The sequence below is a fragment of the Megalobrama amblycephala genome, linkage group LG14, assembly GCF_018812025.1.
Source record: "Megalobrama amblycephala isolate DHTTF-2021 linkage group LG14, ASM1881202v1, whole genome shotgun sequence".
NCBI classification, from domain to species: Eukaryota; Metazoa; Chordata; class Actinopteri; order Cypriniformes; family Xenocyprididae; genus Megalobrama; species Megalobrama amblycephala.
Genome location: NC_063057.1, coordinates 29,383,757 through 29,408,853, shown reverse-complemented (window position 1 = coordinate 29,408,853; position 25,097 = coordinate 29,383,757). Strand labels below are relative to the sequence as shown.

The window sequence follows — 25,097 nt, the reverse complement described above, 5'->3', positions numbered from 1 at the left end:
ATAATGAAAGTATATTTTTGACACGTGCAGAAGCACAAATGACATTCAGGCTGTTAAACAGGCCTGCAGTAAAAGCTTCAGATCAGACCCTGAACACACTGATTCATATCACACAAAGAATGACTAAATAAATAAATAGTTCATTATTTATGAATCTGAATTTATTCAGTATATCCTTTTGAGAGATTTGTAATGAGTGATTTATAATCAAGATATTAATAACCAATATTTTTCCTTCTACGTGTTAAATGATCGGAATGACTTCTTCAAGCTTGACATTAGTGACATGAATATGGCCTTGTTTTTGTAAGGTTTGAGAGAGAAGCTTTGACGCATCTTGCGGTTCAAACAAATAGGCCTGGGCCACAAACTCAAGTTTCTCTCTATTTAAAAATTCTTTGTTTTACACTTGTAATTCGTGACTGGTGTTTTGTTTTGCTCTCTCCTCTGTTCTTCCACGTACATCATTATGTCATGTGTCGGGTCAGAATTCACTCTTTCGCTGTAAATCGATGCGTACGGCCGTCTGTCAGAAGCTAGTTCTTTTAGTTTGTAAAATAGTTTTAAATATGGATATCACAAATGCATGGCTTCACTTCAGAAGGCCTTTATTAACCCCCTGGAGCCGTGTGGATATCTTTTATGATGGATTGATGCACTTTTTTGGGCTTCAAAATCTCATCCTCTATTTACTGCTATTGTAAAGCTTGGATTAGCCGGGACATAATCCCCTGCTTTCACAGACAAGGTTTAAGATAGTCCTAGACTAAAATGCATATTGTAGACGTACTGACATATCTTGAAATATGTCAATGCCATTGTTTTGTCTCAAGATGCACACCAGTAATGTTTTTCTAGGGCATGTTTATAAAAACTACTTAACCCCAATTGAACTAAGACATAATCCTGGAACTAACCCTTAAACCAATCAGAAACTTTCAATGTGAGAGCAACCTACAAACTCCTTTCTGAGTGTTAAAGTTGACTTCTGCTGATGAAACTAAAATTTTCTTCAGTTGACTGCATTTCTGACTCCTGGTCTTCATTCATCATGTCTGGTCCTCGGGTCTTTAACTGCAAATTTAAATGTAAATTTATCAGTTCAGAGTCTGATAAATAATGGAATTATACATATCATCTCTCAACTGCTTTTTGTTTTTATTATTGTTTCAAAATAGAAGTGTACTCTTCCAGTCTTACACTGAGTTAATAATTATATGTGCGGTTTTCCTTCACATATCTTCTGAAGTTATGGGAAAGTGGAAAAATCGACACTTTTGATAATGTGTACATTGACATCTACTAGACTGACATGTCTGAATTTGTTGTGTTGTCAGATTGTTTTTAATTTGTTTTTCTTCATAAAAAGTGCCGTCAGGGTGTGTAAACCACCATAAACTATATAGTGGTTAATCAATAATGAAAGTATATTTGTGACACGTGCAGAAGCACAAATGACATTCAGGCTGTTAAACAGGCCTGCAGTACAAGCTTCAGATCAGACCCTGAACAGACTTTGGACTGAACAACACTGAATTGAAGCATTTAGAGTAAGTCCTCATGTGAACCGTCATTTATAAAACATGCGTATGCACAGATTTGATCTTAGAGTGTGTTTATGCTAAAATCCACGCCAAAGTTCATATTTATAAAAAGTGGTTCAAAAATTGAAAGGGGTTCTTTCAATTTCAATTTTCATTTCATCCATGCAACATATAAGGAGTAGAGAATGTCATTCTTGTTTTGTACAGAAAAAGAAAACATTGTATAATTCCACATGATGTTAGTGTTTTTTAGGTCTGTGTTTTATGATTGTCAAAGTGTGTTTGTTGTGTGAAACCTTCTGGAAGAATGAGTTGATTTGAGACATGAATGAAGTGTTTTGGTAGTTTTAAATGTGAAATTAACTGCTGTGAAGCTGAAAGTTGGCTAGGAGAACTGTGTGAAGAGTTTTGAAAAAGTGATTTAAATATTGAGAAATGTGTCCTAGTAGGGCTGGACGATTATGGCGTAAAATCAAAACCTTGATTAATTGAACTTTTTACCTCGATTACGATTAATGAACAATTATTTTGTTTCATTTTTTTTTTTTTTTTTTTTTTTGCCCTCATAGTTCACTCACTGACAAGGTTTGTACTGTAAATATGTTTGACTATTAAAGGTGGGATATTTTTTCCTATTGAAAGAGCGATCTGACATCACATCATTATTGTGAGTATGCTATACAGAAACTCTTTCCACGCAATGTGTGGATCGTGTCGGCGTAACCAAGGTAATCCCAGGATGAGTGAGTGAATTAGTGAGTTGATGATGTAGAACTGGATGGTTTCATGATGAAGCAGGCCGGTTTGCATCTGAAAGTGGTCAGTGATGTGCAAAATTCGACCCTCCCCGAGCACCCGACCGTCTAGCACCTCCACTGCCAAATGAGAAGTACATGTTGTTAGGGAAAGGTTATGTTTGTCAGCGAATTCTCTGGAAATGAAGTTGCCAGCAGCCCCCCGAATCTATTAGACCCTCAACAGCTATGGAATTCTTGTCACTGAATATTTTAACAGGAACTTTGACACAATGGATGGATTGAATCTGGTCACTCACCGTCTTGGTGCTACTTGAGGTTAATTATTTCCATGCGTGTAGGTTACGTGCAGTGTTGCCAAGTCCGTGGATTGGACTACTGAATTGGGCTACTTTAACACTGTTGCCGCGGTTTGTTGTTCATGTCCACCTGTTGCAGCAACCCCAAATAATGCTGCCCACACACTTGAACATTTTAAATTTAATTTGCACTCTCGAATGATCAGAGGGGTGTGGTCTGATTTGAGGCCTTTAGCAAATGATTTTTTTGTCCAAAAAATCCTCTATTGTGTGGTGTGTCATTACAATTATTTTACTGCTCCGGATGGAGACGTAGCGATGCCGATCTCAAACATGTTTGATATTTACGACTCTTGATGCCCTCGACAGCCAATGAGAATGATCAAGCGTCACATACCGGATGTTACGTGCTTCTTTAGCTGAAACTTGCCAGCCACGAACATGCCATGAAAGTAGAGTATCGAGAAAGAAGATCACCTGTATTTTTTTTTTTTTTCTATTTTGTTTTTCACTGTAAAGCAGAAATTGTGACAGGAAAGCCTGCTGGCAACGTCAATTTGTTTTTATTCGTTTGATCTCGCGAGTACCAGTAAGATCTCGTATCACTGTGAAATCGTTCCTGCAGTCAACAGGTGTGACTCGAAATCCGGTCGATTCATCTAGACTTTAATGCTAAAAATCTGTTGATTATATCTGTGTTCTCCCACAGTTTTAAAATTGGTTAAGATCTGAAAATCATCTAGTGTGTCCCAGGACTAATGTACAAAAGTTGATTGTTATATTATGTTTTTTATAAGTGTTGTTCTATAAAACCATATGACTACTTGCTTCTAATACCAAATATTTTCCCCTCATTATTATTATTATGTATTTTATGTCATTTTAAAGGCTATTGTTTGCTTGGTCTATTTTTATTACCACAATTTTTTAATCAAATTATTTGATTAATTGTCAAAATAATCAACTGATTACCAAAATAATCATTAGTGACAGTCTTACTGAAAAGTGTTTTGTTAAAGCAGTAAAGCTATTATGTTTGATAATACTTTTTTAAGTGTATCTTGTTTTCTCATTTTCTTTTCCTCATATTTTCATGAATATTTCCCCAACAATGTTTGCTTCGAAGGACTCATGATATATTTATCAGACCCCTTTTTTTTCCTTTTTTTTTTCGGTCAAAATGACTTGATTTTGTGGTGACAATTTCCAGAATTCTTTTAGTTAGGTCTGTCAAGCAATTGCAATTTTTAATCTAATTAATTACATGAATTTAATCACACATCAATTTCGGCTGAGAAATTACCCCCAAAAGATACTTTGAAGTCATTATTGTAAAGCATCAAATAGACACTACAAAAGTAGCTTCAGAGAGAAATATTTAATTCAATTCAACATAGAAATTATTACACATGAACTCTCGAACCATGAGGTTGAGTAAATAATGACTGAATTTTCATTTTTGGGTGAACTATACCTTTATTTTTTTTTAAATGGACATATGAAATTATTATTATTTATTAAAATTACTCTAAAAAAGAAACTAAAACTGCCCGTAGGTGGCGGTAAATGTCTTGATGATTAAGTTGTTCACATTCATTCATTCAGTTCATTCAAACGGCTGGATTTGTTCAACAGTGAAGTAAATAAATGGTTCTGAATTTGTTGTACAGTATGTAATGTTCCTGTAATATTCTTTGTAATTACCCAGTAGCCCCTTAATATTGGCCAAATGACATTTAATTAAAATGTTCACTTAAACTTTAACATTTGGCCGCTTCTTTACGATAGAAATGCAACAGCCACTGTCATTTCTTGCAAGAATATGTGGACATCAAAACAAGCAAACTCCCAACAAGGGTTTAAACTTTAATTTTGAAATCATGATGAACAGTTTGCATATTTCTCCTGTGTTGGTGTAGGTTTATAAATGATTTACATTACAAATCTGATGAAATGGTGCACATTGTGTTCCCAGATGAACGTTATAAGCAAACTCACAGCAGACACAGATGAAGTTTGAAGATGTTTTCACACTTGAGTGTGACTCTTTGAAAGAACTGAACTCAGCCCCTTTAAGTGGACCAAGAGGTGAACCAAGTGAAAAAGGACCCAGTTCTCTTTACGTTCACACTGTCCCTGAAAGAGGACTCAGATCCTTTTTTGGTCCACTTAAGTAGGAATGTGGTCTCAGACCTCTTTGTTCATACTATTGCTTTTTGGATCTAGTCCAGTTCAGTGTTTGATGGCTGACCATATGGCCTTCAAAATTTTATCCCAATCACTTACATTCTTGGCTGGCCTTATAGCATGCACTGTCAAGCCTCTACAACTGATCCAGAATCCTGCAGCAAGTCTTCAACGAACGAAGAGAGTGCATGTCACACCTCTCTTCATCAGTCTGCACTGGCTGCCAGTAGCTGCTCACATCCAATTCAAGGCTCTGATGTTTGCCTACAGAATGACCGCTAGCTCTCTCACCGCTATACCTAAACTCACTACTTCAGACTTATGCGCTCTCCAGAAACTTGTGTTCTGCAAGTGAATGGCGCCTTGTGGTGCCATCCCAAAGGGGCACAAAATCACTCTCACGGACCTTCTCCGGGTCTGTTCCTGGCTGGTGGAATGACCTGCCACGCTCTATCTGAGCAGCTGAGTCTTTAGCCATTTTCAAAAAAATGCTAAAGACGTATCTTTTTCGTCAGCACTTGACCCAGCAATAGTAGCACTTACTTTGATTTCTATTCTTTTTCCATCTATCTATGTATTTATTATATTAAAAAAAATAAAAATCCTTGCTACGAGCACTTTACTGACAAAACTGTGACTTCACACAGCACTTACATACTGTTGTTCTCATGTTGATTTGATTGATTCTACTATTCTCATTTGTAAGTCGCTTTGGAGAAAAGCGTCTGCTAAATGACTAAATGTAAAAATGTAATGTACATGTATTATATTTGGCAAGGATTTCAGGGGCGCTAGTTTGTAAAGTAATATTGGACAGATGTGTTTGTACAGATTCAGAAAACAGTAATGGATTGATAGAATTGTGGTTATGGTAGTAGGTTATGGTGGATTTCACCCTAAGGCGGGGAAGAGGAATTACACACTTTAGTTCAATGAAGAAGTGATCAGAAAGTCCAATTTGAGAGCCAAGCAGGGAAACATTACGTAAACCAGCAGTACAGACCAAATCCAGTGTGTGATCATTTAAGTGTGTAGGAAAATCAACATGCTGTACGAGATTGAAACATTTAAACACTGATATGAGTTCACAGGAATCTGCACAATCACTATCAATGTGTATGTTGAAATCACCAATATAACTGAAGGAGACATGGCACAGGTAAGGGTTAACAGTTCATGCAGTTCACTGAAAAAATTAGACATTGATTTGGGTGGACGATACAGGAGAACTACAAGCAATGGAGAAGTACCAGATATTACTAGATATTCAAAAGTTAGTGTCACATGAAGATCAATTGTGTTAAGTGGGATATTGCTGTGTTAGACAGCAGCCAGATCACCACCTCTAGATGTTAAACGAGGTTTGGCCAGGTAGCTGTATCCAGATGGAGTGAGGAGATTTAGGTGGAAATAGTCGTTAGGAACTTGTCATGATTCAGTGAGCAGCAGGAAGTCAAGGTTTTTTTTCTGTTAGTAACGCGGAAAGCGCAGTGGCCTTATCTGTGAGAGAACGACAGTTAAACAACGCAAATGCGGGATGAAACTCGCACACATTGCGTGTATGTAGATCAGTCAGAGGTGAATCACAGGATACAGTAATTAATGAAGTAAGATTTGATGTAACAGATGAGGATGACGAGAAATGGAAATAGTGACGACAAGAACAATGAACATAACGCGGACGCTGAGCAATCCCAAGCTCCTAACAGAGCCTGCATGTAGTCGGGTCGAGACAGGGGTGCGATTTCAGGCTACGCAGTTGAGACAGTGAGTAGTTGAGCGTCATGTTTGCGACACAGCTGAATAATAGGACCAGAGTTAAAACTCTAAGCAGAGCAGATACTGGGACGTTGCGAGCGATGGTAGGCACTACCATCACTGACAGGAAGTAACAACACAACATCACCGGTGATTGAAGAACAAACTTCTCTTGCAGTAAAACACAAGAGAGCCACAGCACTCTTGTCGCTAATTGAGCACGATCAGCGCAGTACGGGGACCTTTTTAGTCAGATTGAATGGCGGGGGGGTTACCAACCATCCAAAATACTGTCCACAATAGATAAACGAGGGAGTGGAGACTCACCCGCCAGCTATGTAGAAGGTCCGATGGAGCAGCGCGAAGATCAGCAAACGACAGCAGAGTGGTGTGAGTTGATGAGTAGCCAACACTTTTACTTTCAGTTAAAACAGCTCAAACATGCATTTTAATCTGGAACTATCTTAAGCCTTGTCTGTGAAACTGGGGGGTATACTCAATATTGTTATTCAACACAAAACTTGTCAAGTTAATAAAATAAATGACATGTATAAAAGCATTAAAGATGCTAAAGAGGATCTTTTCGTCGACTGAGAAACCAAAGACTGTTAGTGAGTTTTTGAATTGAGCGCATGCGCAAGAACATCCCCCCTCCTTCACAGCTCATTTCAAAGGAACGCCTCCCAAAACTCGTAAACACTCGTATTAGAACACGAGTGTTTACCACCGGCATTCGCTGTGTCGTGTTACTGGATTCATTCATTATGTCGGACTCACCGCAGGTAACTCATAATCTGCAGTTGTTACTCCTGTCTCCTGACAAAAACATTGCATGCGGCGCCTGTGGAGTGTGGAAAGTTACTGGAGCGCGCAGCCGCGCTCGTCTCTCACAAGGAACGTCACAGCAGTGATTGACAAGCCAGAGGGCCAATCGTTTACACGATGATCGCGTAAACGATTGGCTGATGTTTTTAAGGCCCTACCTCGTGCACAGATGATGTATATTAATATTATTCCTTTCAGTGCACCTAATAGTCTTTTATCAGTTAGTAAAGACAGTTTCAAGTAATATTGCAAAAATGTATAAAACAAAACATCCTCTTTAGCACGTTTAAATGTAATTATAAACCTGATCTACAACTTTTCCTGTACAAGAATGCCATAGATTTTAGGAAATTGTGTTATTTATGCACTTGTGATAAAGTTTACAATAACTTGTTTTATGGTATCATAATGTGAGCTGTTGTTTTGCGGTGTAAACTTTGATCTTATCATCCTTAACCTTGTTATTGTTATTCTTAGGTTAGATAAAGTAAGTGGAGTCTGGCCTAAATGATAAGCATTTTAAATTACAGTTTGGTCAGAAGACTTCTCTGGTTCTTGATTAAAGTCTTCAGTAGATCAAAGCTTCGCTAGACAGTTTTTGTAATCAGTTAAATTTCTTTTAATTGGTTACTATTCTTATAATAAACAAAAATGTAAAGGCAAATAAAATGTCACCATCAAAGTATAAAGTTCAACAATCACGCTTTGAATCAAAGGTGTAGTCAGCTCTGGGCTTCTAGGAGTCGGAGGGATTGATGTATCAGTTTCCAAAGAGGCAATCGACTCTTCAGCTGTCTGCCTTTTCATGTCCTTGAACTCCAGTAAACTCAACCAAGATGGCTGCAAAGGCTGGACCAACTCCATATTAAACCCTATGGATTAAGAATGAGATGTCATTAAAGTTCATGTGCACGTAAAGAGATACACAAACATTTCAGATGTTCAGAAGGCCTTTATTAACCCCCTGGAGCTGTGTGGATATCTTTTATGATGGATTGATGCACTTTTTTGATGCTTCAAAATCTCATTTTTACTGTCATCATAAAGCTTGGAAGTGCCAGGACATTATTTAATATAACTCTGATTGTGTTCGTCTGAAAGAAAAAAATTATATAAACCTAGAATTGCTTGAGGATGAGTAAATCATGGGGTAATTTTCATTTTTGAGTGAACTAATCCTTTAACCAATCAGAATCTTTCAACCTGAATAATGACATAGTGTTAAGGTATATTTGCTGTGGAAATGAGACTGTAAACAGAGCGGCCTACATCTCTGACTTCTAGTCTTCATTTATCATATCTGGTTCTTGGGTCTTTAAATGTAAATTTCCCTACTCTATATTTTCTTATCAGTTCTAAAAAGACTTTTACCTTAAAGTGATAGTTCACCCAAAAATGACAATTCTGTCTTCATTTACTCCTCCTCAAGTTGTTCCAAACTTGTATAAATTTCTTTGTTCTGTTGAACACAAAGGAAGATATTTTGCTGAAAGTTTGTAACCAGGAAACAAACAAAACAAACAAAAAAAACCATAAAACTGCACACAATTTCAAGATCATTTGCGATTTATAGGGTTACTTCACCCAAAAATGAAAGTTTTGTCATTAATTACTCACCATCATGTCGCCCCACACATGTAAGACCTTCATTCATATTCGGAACACAAATTAAGATATTTTTGATGACATCCAAGGGTTTCTGATCCACACAACAATGCCATTGCACCTTTTGAGGTCCAGAAAGGTATTAAAGACATTGTTAAAATAGTCAACGTGACTACAGTGGTTTAACCTTAATGTTATGAAGCGACGAGAATAATTTTTGTGTGCAAAAACAAAACAAAAGTAATGACTTTATTTAACAATTTGAACTGTTTGTAGTGAACGAAGTTCAGCGTTTTCAGGTTCTATGTCAGAAAGCCGAAACATGGGCTGGTGGTGACCAGATAGCATGGTGACATTGATACAATGTCTGTTTTAATCCAAACCATCATTTTGGTTGAGATTGTTTCAATGTTTAAAGTGTGTTGGATCAGCATTGAAATTTTGATGAAAGTCGACAGCACACATGAGTGGACACAGTGACATTGAACTAACAGTGTTTAGGAATTTCCTGAATAAATTTCTAACAACATTTACAGGCACACTATGTAAATTTTCACCGCTAGAGGTCGCCTATTCAAAATAAAGCCGTAGCTTGATAATGCAGAGATTAAGCTCAAAATCATGGGGGATGTGGTCTTCACCTCACAGCCGGTGTAAAAGAATTGGGACGGGACTTGAGCAGAAATCATGTTCATGGATGAGATTATTAACGTTACTGTAGTATGAATCAGAGCAGGACTGAATGATGTTGGAACGTGTGTGGGGTAAAGCAACACTGTTTATCATATTAGATACATTTAAGTGTGTTGAAAATTATGTTATAGCATTACTACGAGCGTTCGTAATATAATTATTTCAGTTAAATCATACAACTATAAAATTGTTAAATGGTGCTATTTTATCACTAGTGTAAGTAAAATATCGAGCTTTCGCCAGACTGCCTTCCGTATTCAACATATGAAGAAAGTGTAAAACTCTTGCAGTTCAAAACGCTTATGCTACGTCCTACACCTTCCCCATTCCACTTACGGAAAAAGTGTAACTGATGCGACGCCAGTTTACATTTTCGTAACTTCAATATGGAAGGCAGTCTGGCAGAAGCTAGATACTTTACTTCATAACTTGTTAAATATGGATATTTTTTTACAAAAATGCATTGCTTCGCTTCAGAGGGCCTTTATTAATCCCCCAGAGCGTTTGGATGGAAGCACTTTCTTCAGCTCATTCTTGTTGGTATCGCTCATTGCCATTATAAAGCTCGAATGCGTAAGGATATTATTAATATTTCTTTGATTGTGTTCATCAGAAAGAAGAAAGTCATATACACCTAGGATGGCTTAAGGGTGAGTAAAGCTTGGGCTAATTTTCATTTGAAAGTGAACTAATCATTTGAATATTGTATTGTTCTTATTGGAATCCGTTAGGATTTTTTGACAAAGATGAAGTTGCAAAATGGCACAACTTATCAAAAATAAACAATCATATGTTACTGCATAGATTAAACTTACAGATTGTGCCTTTTCAAGAGCAAAACAACAAGGATGGACGTGGATGCACCTCTACACTGCACCATGAGCTCTGAAAATCCAATATGGCTGCTGTATTACTAAAAATTAGTAGAGTTCTTAAAGTCACCACTAGGTGTCAGTATGTACAAAGTAAATTAAAATATTACCAGGGCCAGGATAGAAATCTTCAAGCCCACTTGGGCATTAGACAAGGACGTGACTGGATCTGAAAGCAACAGTGGCTCAAAGAGCGAGGGGTTTTTGTGAGAGCTGCGTTAAGGTGACTGCTCTCACTCAGTTTGCCCTAACACTTGCAAAAAGGACCCTGAGAACAACAAACAGACGCTATGACCTCAATTTAGAGGGCATACAAGATGATCTAGCTTTAAAAAAAAAAAAAAAAAAACCTACTACTGTGATCCAATGATGTATTACTCGCAACACACATACAAATAGCTTCTTTAGTGGCTATAACAGCAACAGCTTGTGCTCCGACCTGCCATTTTAGGGACAAAAACCTAGAAAAAAGTTTTGACATAAACCTAAAATGGTGTGGTATTATTGGAATAAATTACTTCAGACTGTATAATTACTGAAAATGAGTATTTCACTAATTCAATGACCCATTACCATTTATTCCTCTGTTAAACTATGCAGTGGCATTCAGCTAAGCTGTCCTAATTTCCCTCACAGGAAAGATGAGATGCGATTTCCCTGATGAGGACTCAAGGTGCTTAAAAGAAGAAGCTCACAACAAACTCTCAAATGAGAGAAAGATTAGTGGTCTTAGCATGTATTCATTTTATTTAAGTATTGTCTCAATATATATAGTTCCATTTTGATTCTTTGAGTCATTGTGCTTTTACCCTAGTTTGTAGGCAATAAAGATGTTTGTGAACATGCAATGTGTGTTGTGAATAAATAATAAAATGTAATAACACAAGTGTATATGGTATGTCACATTCTAACATGACCTCCCATAGTAATTACTTTGTATATCAACTTGTGATCACTAAAGCCTTGTCTTGCATGTGTACTACACACTGTATGTTTACAGATTATGACTATTATGTAAATAATTTTACAGGTTTATCATGGACAAAAAACACTTTTCTTGCAGGAATATCTTATAATGTTACCATAATATTTTAGAAATAAAAGGTTACAGGAATACCACAGAATACTACATAACACAATTAAGGACCAAAGGTTTATTACAGGAAATTCCAAGTATTACTGCAGTAATATGACAGTAGTACCAAAATAATATCACAGTAATATTACATACTGTACAGCACAAAATCCTGTAGTAAATAGTGCAGAAATATGACAGTAATACCACACAGTGCTGCAAGAATATTACAGAAATATTACATACTGTACAACAAAATCCTGTGATAAAGTGCCCCAAAAAATGAGATCTTTTCCAATGCACTACTTGTCCATTGCTTTTCTATGTAAACACGCGCTAGACGGATGTGTAAAACTGTTGCGCTCGTGTCTTGTGCAGCTCACGCATGACATGGTGTTCTAAAAAATGCGGTGCTCAAGTTAAAATCAGTTCAACTTTTAAAAAATGCATCTTGAGATTTATTCCCGTTCCACTGCCCACGTCTTCTTTGTGAACGAGCCCTTAGAAAACGGTTTAATAATGCAGTTCGTGGATTCTCGTCCAAGGATATGCACCATTTCTGGTATTTTGTCGCGTATTTAACACAGGTAAATTGCAATCGAGTATTTTCTTAAAACAGAGTACTCAAATTTAATCAAGGAATTGTGACAGCCCTGCTTTTGGGTCACATATGATATTCATGGGTCCTGTCTGGACCAGTGCTGAAACTCATTATATAAACTTACATGTATAGACAGATCAGAACTTGTGAGTATAGTGAATTATACTGACTTTATACAGTAATCTATTGCAAATGTCAAACACACATTATTCCTCATTAATACAAGTTCATATGTTAATGATTCTTCATGATTTTCATCTTAAATCATATCCTGAAGGTTCTTCAAAAGCTCATGTTATCTTAAAGGAAACAGTAGGAAACCACTGAAAGTGTTGGGGTTATTCTGGTCATCATACAACCTCCCGTTACGCCAAAGTCTCACATAGACAACATCTCCAACCTCCAGGATCAACACAACTCCATTAGAGGAGTTTAAATCACTCTGAGGCCGAGAACAGTATGCTATAACCACACGCTGTTCATTCTTATAAATGGATGCAGTTGCTGCAGTTGGGCCGTGACCAAATACATAGATTCTGAACATGTACGCTCCTTTCAGTGGGGCTGTGAAAACACCTAAATCAAATAACAAGACAAAGAATCAGCTGTTTCCTGTATGATTGCTCAATTACCAAACACACTGTGTAATACTTTAGAAAGATGGCAGATCATTCAATTCTCTTATACACATTACACAACTGCAGAGAGGTCTGAATGGAGCAGAAGGGTTTTCATTACTATAAACTGAGTTTTATGACTCCATTTCATTGATAATTACCTGTAATTGGGTTGTAGGCATTCCCTATGTTGGTGATGACGTTCTTGTAGGTTAGTGTGATTTCAGTGGAAAAAGGACCAATATATTCAGTGCTTGATTGTGTCAGTGCAGCTGAAAAAGCTATTTCTCTGTCTGTTATTGAAAAACAATATTGTGATATATTACTGTATTACACTGAGAATGTATACACTGAATTTAACATCATTCAAGCACACTTCACCTCTATTTTCCTTTTTCAACTCCTCCACTTGACTCAGAGTAAGATTTGAAATTTCTGTGAAGGAATAAAGATTCTGTTAAATGACATTTACACTGTTTATTGTAATAGAAAACATCTCAGGTTACGTATGTAACCATAGATCCCTGAGAACCAGGGAACGAGATTCTGCGTTGATTAACGCTTTGCGGAACGTCACGTGACCCAGGTGTCTGAAAGCAACTATCCAATAACTCCAATCCCTATTGGTCAGCGACAGCCTATGACGTAATATGGCGCGACTCGGACGTATAAAAGGAGCGCCTGGAGAAACAGAAGACATCTATCATCTTGAGGGACTGTTCTGCAGGCAGGTAACCCGAAGCATGGCAAGGAAACGCAGAGTCTCGTTCCCTGGTTCCCAGGGAACTATGGTTACATACGTAACCTGAGACATTCCCTTTCGAAAGGGAACTCGCTCTGCATTGATTAACGATTTGGAGAACGATATACCCACGCTGCCATGCTTGAGGAGAGTGCATGCCAAAAAATATGGCTGACAAACATTGAGCACTTTCGAAGGAAACGCTTAGCAACTCACCCTCGGGTCACACCAGGCTGTCAGTGACGGCATTCCCTATGGCCAACAGCCCAAGCTGAGCCTACCTATAGAGAGAGAAGGACTAATAAGACCGCTAGAGCATCTGAGACCAACTTTTCAAAAGCAAAGTGGTCTCTTCTAGGTAATGAGGCCAGGGAACCGAAAGGAACCCCGACTAGTCACTAGAGGGGAACGAAGTCACCCCCAATGCCACCAGGGAGGCCTGGTCTATCATAAGACAAGCTTAGTCTTGGCCAATCCCTGTCTGAACACCTCAAAGACGCATCCTTCACAGAAGAGAGCGGGTAAAAGTGACTGCAAAAGGGCAGGAGCAACTCAAACCCACACGTAGAGACGGGAATCCTTGACAGCAGAACTCAGCTGAGTGCTATGAACCCTCATATTGAGGGGAGTATGATCCACTCATCCTAGGATCTACTCAGCACTTAATAATACACTGAGGAGGCTGTGCGCTACCACCATGATCAGTTTAGGGAGCTAAGCACTATTACATACATAACCCGAAAGGGAAGTACTAAGCTCACCTAACAGGTAGACCATGCAAAGGGCACATACTCATGGAGGCCAAGAGGGCCTACAGCATGAAAGTAACTGAATATGATACAGAAGTATATTCAGAAAGTGGCCTGGAGGGGCCACCCTGAACACCTGTCTTGCTGGTTAGCAGACAGACAACTTCAATGGCAGCATAAGAGGCTGCAAAGCGCCCGCATGATAATCTACCCAACACAATCCAACGAGCAGTCTACTTAGTAAAAGCACCTTTTTACTCTTTCAAGCAAGAGGAGTACAACATACGCCAACACATAGTCGAGGAAGGCCCGTGCAGGCATATCACCTCAACAGACATGTGGCATCAGCTCGTGGCAGTGTTTCAAGCACCAGGAAGGGCAAATAACCGAACCATGAGGAGGTTAACACTCTGGAGTCTGAGGCTGATATGGGGCCTGGAGAAGTTTTGACATGCCCTGACATTTGTGCTTTTTTCAGTTGTTCATAAACATATTAATGGAAAAAGTGTCATTACACTGTATTCAGCACAAACTAGGCTACAATAATATGTGAGGAACATGTATGTACATGTTTGTGTTTTTGAAGGAATAAAGTTTATGCGTGGTTATTGAAAAAACAAAAAACTTAAGTCACTGAAATAAGGCCAAAAAAGTATATTAAATCTGTGTTCACAAGACTTCTGGGTATTGGAGGTTGTAGACTAGAGTTTTTGCTTCAGAATGATGTAAAAATGATGCTGCCTACTAACAATATAATGATTTAGTTTTTGTAAGACACTTTTTGTCAAGAAACAAAGTATGCGTGAAGGCGTGAATCATCATGAATAATTTACACCTGAGAAGACAAAAGAATCACAAAATAATGACCTGAGATGACTTGCATAATAATGAGGCCTTTCAGTCCGGTAGGCTGTGAAAAAACCCTCTGTGATCATGTCTCAAGCAATCATGGTGTAAATCAAACATACAGAAAAAACAGCAATACTGTGAAATATTATTACAATTTAAAATAATGGTATTCTATTATATACTTTAAAATATAATGTATTTCTGTGATGCAAAGTGTCTGAACAATTATGTTACCTCTCTGGCATTTCATATAGGCTTTTAGCTTAAAAGCATGCACATTTGGAGAAATATTGATGGATTCTCATATGTTTATGTCAATTTTCTATACAGAGGAGTAATATTTATTCAATATTTATTGTCATCACTATGAGTGCTGGATACTGTGTTTTCAATTCATACTTGCAGCCGGAGGGCGCTCTGTGCACCTTCAGGCCACAAATTCATATAAAGAAGAAAAGGAACCAGGAACTAACGGCATGTCTTCTAGAGCAGTGGTTCCCAACCTTTTTAGGGGACTGTACCCCCAAAACACTTTATCCTTCCTGAAGTACCCCCACAAGCGCATGTGATCGGTGTGATTTTTAGATTTGGTGTAAATTTTAGGTTTGCACAGTGTAACATCTAATTTACCTGTAAATAATAATATTTTTACTTCCTATAATAACTCATACTTGTCTTCGTTCAATATTTGTATGACTTTTATTTTCACATCTTCACATGTCCAGACCAATTATACAAAAACAAAGATCACATTTTATATACATAGTAGCAGCCTACTCTAAATATGTTTAGACCTGTGTATGACACAAAAGGACTCGCCAATTAATGAGAAACTTGACCCTGTCTCTCACTCATAAGCTTGGTCAGTCTTGGGGGCAGTGTGGCAACAGCAGCTATCAGGCTTTTCTCCAAGTCGAGTCTGTTCCTGTGCTTGGACTTGATTACGGCCATGGATGAAAATGTCACTTCACATAAATATGTAGATCCAAATGGCAGGAGTTCATTCAGTGCATGTTTACCCAAATCAGGATATTCCTTCTCCACATCACACCAGAACTGTGACAGGTTTGTTTCTGAGTACCTCATCTTCAGTCCACGGTCTGAGGACACATCCAGCAGATTTTCCTGTAGTCTGGTTGGAATGTTGTTATCCGTACTTTCAGTCATGAAAGGATTACGGACCCAGTCAAGTTTGGCAGACTTGCTTTCAATTTCAGGGAAGTAGTGGTTGAACTCACTGTTGAGTCTGGATAAATGTGTGCTTACTAGTTGCACTATAGGAGCTCTGTCAACATCACCTGCAGAAAGGTAACTGTTGAGCTGCTGGAAACAACTTGTGTCCCCATCTTCACATTTACTCTCCCACAGTTTGATCTTCTTCATGAATCCACACACTTTATCATACATGTTTAGGATGTGTGTGTCTTTACCCTGCAAAGTTAAATTCAGGTTGTTCAGTTTGCTAAAAAAATCAGCGAGATATGCAAGGCGGGCTACCCAGTCTGTGTTCTCCAACATAACAACAAGGGGATGTGAGTGTTCTGCCAGAAAAGCGCTTACTTCGTTGCGCAGCTCCAAAAGCCTCTGTAGTGCTTTCCCTTTCGATAACCAACGTACGTCAGTGTGAAGAAGTAGCTGTTGGTGCTCAGCGCCACTGTCATGACAGAGCCTTTCAAACAGTCTGTGATTCAGAGGCCGCGATTCGACAAAGTTTATCACTTTCACTGCGTCATTCAAAACTTCATGTAACTCGGGACTCATTCTCTTACTGGCCAGTGCCTCTCTGTGGATGATGCAGTGATTCCACTGAACGTCGGGGTTTACTTTCTTAATCTGCGCTATTAATCCTTTCACCCTCCCAGTCATTGATGCAGCACCATCCGTGCACACATGAATACAGGACTTCCAATCCAGATTGTGCTCTGAGAAAAAGGTGTCGATAACGTGAAACACATCTTTACCGGTAGTGCTCCCCGTTAGCTTCTTGCAGAATAGAATGTGCTCATTAATTTCAGAAATGTCTCTGTATCGCACAAACGCAATAAGCTGGGCTTCCCCGCTAACATCTGTTGATTCGTCCAACTGCAGCGCGAATGAACCAGACAGTTTTAACTTTTCCACTACTTGATCGACAATATCAACGGCCATGTCATCAATCCTCCGGCACACTGTGTTATTGGACAATGGTACCGTTTTCAGTGCATCAGCTGCTTTCTTATCAATCATTGTTTCTGCAAGAATTACAGCAGCAGGCAAAATTAGCTCCTCAGCAACAGTAAATGGCTTTTTGGATTTAGCCACAAGTAGCGACACAGCATATGAAGCCTCCAATGCTTTGGTTGACACTGCAGTCGCTTTTTTTAATTTTTCTTGACTTCCCTTAAATTCCGATAGTTTTCTTTGAAAAAACTCTGCTGTCTTACCGACACAGGAAAGATGCTTGGTATTTAGGTGTCGTTGTAAATGGGCTGGTTTCATGCTATTATTAGAGAGCACATCCCCGCAGAGGAAACACAGCGGCTGAGGCGGTTCAGTAGATGTGGACGTAAAACCGAAAACGACATACCGTTCATGAAATTGACGGTACTTTGACTTATCAGCTTTCTTTCTTTTTTCCATTGGTTCACTTGAGCTGCCGCTAGCACTGCTGCTGTTTGGAGCGGCGCGTTTTTTTAGCCATTGATCCATAGCTAGCTAGTGTTTTCTGTTTTACTCAAAGCTAGACTCTCTGCCTGTTGCTATGGTTACACTACCGCCCGGCAGCACGCGCGCGGCCACGGACAAGCGAGCTGAGAATCAGTTGGGGGGAAGGACAGGGTGACTTAACTGAATGGTTTCCATATTATAACATGATTATTATAATGTTTTGAGAATCATCCCACGTACCCCCTGGGGACTGCTCACGTACCCCTAGGGGTACACGTACCCCCGGTTGGGAAACACTGTTCTAGAGATCGCTAACCATGGCTTAACATCCAGATAAACACTTTTCAAGACAATAAATATACGATTGAGACGATGTATAAAAGTATTGACTCAGAATTTGCGTCTGAATAGCGCTGGCTCCGTGGGCGTGGCCGCATTAGCTGGTAATGAGCTGAATCACGGACTTCTGACATGGCTCTCTTTTCATACACATTACATAAACACAGTATTTTTGTTTTCAATTTGACTTACACGATTTAAAACCTGACATTTCAATGTTTTTTTTTAGACATTAGTCTAATTTTTTTGTGATTAGTATTCACAAAGTTACAGTTCATTTTCTGAGAACTATCTGATTGGACTTTGTTCACAGGGAGACGAGAGATCACGCATCATGTTTGTTTTCTTTATTTTACAAAAAGCACAACATTTTGTTTTTACTCTGAGTGTACACAAATAAAAGAAGACAAACTATAGTTTCAATTGATCTATTACTTATGTCTCTATGACAAAAAATGACGGAGTATTTTAAGTCTGTTTTGCTGCAATGTGAAAAAAATCCTGCAAAACGCGCCGGCGCGTTACCCGACTCCAGAGAGTTAAATCATCACCTGGGGCCCTGGCCAACCAGAAATGTACTCAATAAAACACTTGAAACTCTCTCAGTGAGAGGAGTACACTATTACATACACCAGTATGTTCAAAGGTGGCCAAGAGGGCCTAATACTTGTAAAACATACGCCGTTAGTCTAGTGGCCACGTAGAGACGGGCATCCTGGAGAGCAGAAGTCAGCTGAATGCTATAAACCCTCGTATTGAGGTGAGTATAATCCGCTCATCCTAGGATCTACTCAGCGCTTGATTATTTGCACTGAGGAGGCTGTGCGCTAGAAACCCTGATACAAGGGGGCACAAACCAGCCTAGGGCTGAACCTAAGGAGGAGGCCTCATGGAGGCCTACAACCCATGATCAGCTTAGGGAGCTAAGCACTATTACACAAACAACCCCAGCAGGGAAGTACAAAGCTCGACCTAACAGGTAGACCATACTGTGGGCATATAACCATGGAGGGCAGAAAGGGCCTACTCATGCTAGTAGTACTATGTGGCATTCAATGGTGGCCTGCGAAAGCCACCTTGAACACCCATCTTGCTGGAAGCAAGAAACATGACTTCAGTATACAGCAAAATGAGACTGTAAAAATGCCCACGTAACAGTCCACCTAACACAATCCAACAAGCAGTGTACTCGGTAAAAGGAACCCTTTTTACTCTTTAAAGCAAGAGGAATACAACATATGCCATCACGCACTAAGGAAGGCCCCAAAGACGGGCCTATGACCTCAGCAGACACGAGGCGTCAGCTCGTGGCAGTGTTTCCAGCACCAGGAAGGACAACTAACCGTACCATAAGGAGGTTAAATTATCACCTGGGGCCCTGGCCAACCAGAAATGTACTCAGTAAAATACTTGAAACTCTACACTATTACATACACCAGCATGTACAAAAGGTGGCCCAGAGGGCCTAATACCTGCAAACATACGGTGTTAGTCTAGTGGCCACGTAAGGACTAGCATCCTGGAGAGCAGAACTCAGCTGAGTGCCATGAATCCTCGTATTGAGGGGAGTATAATCCGCTCATCCTAGGATCTACTCAGTGCTTGATTATTTGCACTGAGGAGGCTGTGCGCTAGAAAAGCACAAACCAGCCTAGGGCTGAACCTCAGGAGGAGGCCTTATGGAGGCCTACCACCCATGATCAGCTTAGGGAGCTAAGCACTATTACACAAACAACCCTAGCAGGGAAGTACAAAGCTCATCCTAACAGGTAGACCATACTGTGGGCACATAATCATGTTCAAAAAACATTTCGCCACATTAGAAGGACAATCACTGGTGGCCTGTGAGGGCCACCTTGAACACCTGCCTTGCTGGGCGCAGGTTACATATGACTTAGTAACAGTAGTTAAACTGTAAAGTGCCCACATAACAATCTACCTAACACAATTCAACGAGCAGTGTACTTGGTAAAAGAACCTTTTTACTCTTTAAAGAAAGGGGAGTACAACATACGCCAACACGCGCTAAGGACTGGCCTATGACCTCAGCAGACACGTGGCATCAGCTCGTGGCAGTGTTACTTTACCATTAGGGTTCTAGGAGCAAAAAATAGAACCAACCAAGATACTAGGTAGCTATTTAGCTCCCAGACTCAAGGAGGCTGATGTAGTTAAAACCAAACTTCAGTAAGGTTTTACCACAAAAACTCTCCCTTGAGAGGTCAACCACTCAGAAGAGTACTCGGTAAAAGCACCTTTTTACTCTCAGGTGAGAGGAGTACATAACTGAACTCCAACATGCTGCACAGGAGGCCCATAGGGCCTACCCTAGTAAACATGTGGCATCAGCTATTGGCGACCATAATCATACCAACCATCAGGCCATGCATTCAAGATTTAGTTACTAAAGGGAAATGCATATTATGCCCCATACTCCAAGAGAGGCCTGCTTAAGGCCTACTCAACAGAGGTGGGGCGTGGCCGATGGTGGTATTGGATTCACAAGCATCCTGCCAGTATGTCAGCTAAAAAGGAGACCTATAGGGCCTACAATCTCAGCAACAAGTGGCATTCAGCCCATTTGTCCATATAAAACAAACTGTGCCAACATGTGAACTAGAAAGGAGGCCTGTTAGGCCTACCATTCCAATGACACGTGGCTTCAGCTTGTGTAAACTATGTGAGCAACCATGATCAGCTAACAGCACTTGTTAGAAATACAATTGCTAACTAGAAGGAGGCTAATTAACCATAAGAGCCTACACTCAAAGTTGTATGCAATATAGCTGTTAACAAGATCACAAAAAGGGAGCTAATAGAAACCATCTTTTCTCAAAAAGTGGTTCTATACTACCCTGAGTATGCAATCCAACAGGTGATGCACTCAGTAACACCAATAAACCTACAAATGGGAAATATTAGGTCACCAATGTCTCTAATAGCAGCTACATGAAAAAGCCTGCTATTATGAGAAAAGGTGCTAACCTGTGGCAGCATAAGAAAGCTCACATATAATGTAGGGCAAAGGTCCAGAACTTCAAAGCAAACACAACGCTTTGATGTATATGGTATTTTCAAAGAGGAAAATAATTTTCTCCCTACAGATTCTCAAATCTGTACTGAGCCATAGAGGACGGATGCTAAACATTAGCAACGTCAACTCAAACTTGATAAAAGAAACAAGTAGCTCAGAGGAAAAACACATTTTTCCATAGCATAAATGTTCTAGAAAGTGGGGCCTAATACACACAGCATGAACATATCTACGCAAAGATACGGGCCTACCACCTGAGATAACAGCATCAGGGAGTCTAAAAAACAGTCTACAACCTAGCTGTTAAACTCAACAATTGCACCTACATAGCAAGGGGAAAATGGGCACACGGCCTAACAACTCCCTCGGGAGGAGGCCAGAACTAGGAACTATACAGCCTGACAAGGGTGTATACATAGTATACATAGGGTTATAAGTAAATAACACACCTAACCTAGCTCTAGCCTGGCCGATAAGCTATGGGCCTTCTTACAGGGCCACAAGCCTAGTGAAACCTTGCCTGGAAAATCCAGCAGCCTCACCACTGTACCAGTGGATGAGTCTGCTCGCCATTGAATCAATTCGATTTCTAGAGAGGAGCAAATCCGAGCAAACAGGGAGCGGAGTAAACCAATCAGAGAAGGGCGGATATGACGTTAGCAAAGCGATAAGACAGTCAACAGCGAAAAGTAAATAATGAATGTGTTTTTGGTCATTTAAAGGTCCCGTTTTTCGTGGTTTTTTTGAAGCTTTGATTGTGTTTATAGTGTGCAATACAACATGTGTTCATGTTTCGCGTGTAAAAATAACACAGTATTTTTCACATAATTTACTTATCTGTATACCGCTGTTTCCACTGTCATAAAAACGGGCTGATGACTTCCTTGTTCTATGAAGTCCCTCCTTCAGAAATACGTAATGAGTTCTGATTGTGCCAGCGGTTCCTGTGTTGTGATTCGACAGCAGCTTAGCGCACCTTGCCCGGAAAGTGCTGCACATAGTTTTACATGTGGATTATAATTTTCAGGAACCGAGTTAAACATAAATTGTAACCATTGACCTCTATGTACAGTGTCCCTGGGAAGGCCAAACAAAGGTGATTGGACTGCGGGATGAAAATAACAGCGTTTCGACGACATGGCGACAAACACACTCTACAAACGCAACTCTTGCTCTTCTCCGTGGGAGCGCAACAAGACCACCTTTTTTGTGTATTCCTGTGGGCGGAGGTTAGTCAAAAAACTGTTTTAGTGACGTCATTAAAGAAGGAAGTAGAGGGATGTAGTCCAAACTGGCCGTTCGATGTAGGCGACTTCTGTTAAATAAAATATCTCGCTTGGCATTGAACTTTGAGCTTTAAAATTTTACAGATTTTATTTATACTCTAACAACAACATTACACACTAACTAAAGTTTGAAACATGGGATCACGAAGAACGGGACCTTTAAAACTGAATTCACGGCTGAATAGAACAAACTCTCGGGTCTCACGTGCGCAACCTTTGTTGATATTGAAGGGACTTTCGCCGCACTAGAGTGACGCTGTTTGCGTCACCGAAATAAACAAATCTGATTGCACAGTACGGTTTGGAGTTGACTCGAGGCGCGACGGAGGGCGGACTGACCAGACTGATATATCTTGTAGAAGATATATCATTCTGGACTTGCCAGGCAAAGTGAAACCTGGGTCTCACCTCCAAATCTCATGGATAAGAGAAAGAAAGTGAAGCTCACAAGCAAACAATGTCAGGCGGTTGATTAAGGCCGACCTAAACATGCATAATAACTGAAGTGACAAGTGCTAACTCAAACTACTCTAGAAAACAGCAGATGAGAAGCTACTCTAAACAGATGGCTAGGAGGCGGCCATTTTGTGGCCTGCACAACATATACTCTAGCCAATCTATCAACTTGCCCAAAAAAAAACCCTAATTTCTCTGACTACATGCTCAGAAATACTATACAGGAAAATAAGGCCTTATCTCAAATATAGACCGTCCTGCGGCTCAAAGACCGAAGACTCCTAATGCTCCTTTTTTTACATGAAAGGATAGAATCTAAGGTTCTTTTAAGCCTAAAAGATCCTCTTACTATCAAACAGAAATAGCGGGCCAACAATTACTATATAAATTTATATATATACAGATATATATATATACAGGAGGTGGAAGAAGAAGAGGAGAGGGTAGATATAAATCGTCCCTATGTAGTTGGGGAATCGATTAAAAACGCAATGGTGTTTACACCCACCTCACTCTCGCTTCTTCCTCCTCCCGTCTGTCTGGGTTCAGATATAAATCTGAACGGCTAGGGGTTTTTCCATGCCCTCCCCATCTCAAACACAGAGATCAGAAAGGAATGGAAAGTCATGGAAGCTGCCGCATTAATGGACAGAAAGGAACCGCTCGTCGAGAATCACCAGGCACAGATGCAGACAGCTCTTCCCTCGAGAAGAGTGCCAAACGAGAACGGAGAGTCCCCATAGGGCAGTAAACAATAGACAAACACACAGACAGCGCCCTCAAGCACTGTCTATGCGCGCTCCTCTCCAGACAGAAAATGCCCAGAAAATGTGTATATCAAGTGTCAAACCCTGGGACACGGATGAACACACTCTCTTGAATGTTTGTAAGGCATATATAAAAACCCTACTGGAGTCAAAATAGTCGCTATCAGACAGAACAGGACTGAAAGACGATGAGATGTCTTCTGTTTCTCCAGGCGCTCCTTTTATATGTCCGGGTCGCGTCATATTATGTCATAGGCTATCGCTGGCCAATAGGGATTGGAATTATTGGATAGTTGCTTTCAGACACCTGACCGAGACACGTGACGTTCCCCAAAGCGTTAATCAACACAGAAGGAGTTCCCTTTTGAAAGGGAACACAATTTACACAGTATACACTCAACTTTACACTAACATTTACACTATTTAATGTATTACTTTGGTATTTTATTTTGAGGATCATTGATAAAAGAGTAAATGTTTTTGTGAGGTACCATCATTTTTCTTCTTCAGCTCTTCCAGGATAAACATCTGTTGTTCCCTGAGTTGTGTCTCTAAAGCTCTGTTCTTTTCTTTCTGCTCTGTAACGGTGGCGGTCAGTTCTCTGATGTTTTCTTTCTGCTCTGTAACGGTGGCGGTCAGTTCTCTGATGTTTCCTTTCTGCTCTGTAACGGTGGCGGTCAGTTCTCTGATGTTTCCTTTCTGCTCTGTAACGGTGGTGGTCAGTTCTCTGATGTTTGCTTTCTGCTCTGTAACGGTGGCGGTCAGTTCTCTGATGTTTCCTTTCTGCTCTGTAACGGTGGCGGTCAGTTCTCTCAGTGCTGCATGGATGTCAGGGATGCCCAGATCACAGTATTGTTGTCTGTCAGTTGAAGCTTCAGCTCTCAAAGTGTCTGTTTGAGGTGGATTCTGTCTTCCGTCCTCAGAGCTGATCTGTTGACTGATCTCATTCTCATTGAGTCCTCCATCTACCTGCTGCTGGACGACAAACACAAAGGTCTCCAACAGCAGCAGTATACATACTAAAGCCTTCATTCTTCACTGATGTTTGTTTCCAGCTCTTGCTCTGTCATCCTCACAGCCTCTCATGTTCCTTTTATAGTGTCCTGATTTCCTGCCTTTTGTACTCGATTTACATTGCTTCAGATAAAACAGTAGTTCAAGTTAATAGTTAATGATAATCAAAGGGATGTTCCAGGTTCAGTAGATGTTTAACTTTATTCACAACATTTGTGGCACTATGCTGATATCAACAGAAATTAACTTTGAATGATCTCTCAATTTTTTTCTTTTTATTTATGTACATCAGCAGTCAGCAACCTTATAGGACGCGGAGTGATAAATCACAGAATATTATTGGATCGCAGAAACCTCCGTTCAATGTGAATGGATCGTCTGATC

At 39.8% G+C, this 25,097-nt stretch overlaps 1 protein-coding gene across 1 annotated transcript; it reads right to left on the bottom strand.

Moving 5' to 3' along the window:
* Positions 1–11,587: 11,587 nt before the first annotated feature.
* LOC125245154 (complement C1q-like protein 4) lies at positions 11,588–24,332 on the bottom strand. Its single transcript, XM_048155648.1, has 4 exons — positions 24,191–24,332; positions 13,213–13,266; positions 12,993–13,124; positions 11,588–12,790 (listed from the first exon to the last, which is right to left on the bottom strand). The coding sequence occupies exons 1-4, from the start codon at positions 24,225–24,227 to the stop codon at positions 12,510–12,512; spliced, it is 504 nt and encodes a 167-aa protein (XP_048011605.1). The 5' UTR covers positions 24,228–24,332; the 3' UTR covers positions 11,588–12,509.
* Between the last annotated feature and the right edge of the window lie 765 nt (positions 24,333–25,097).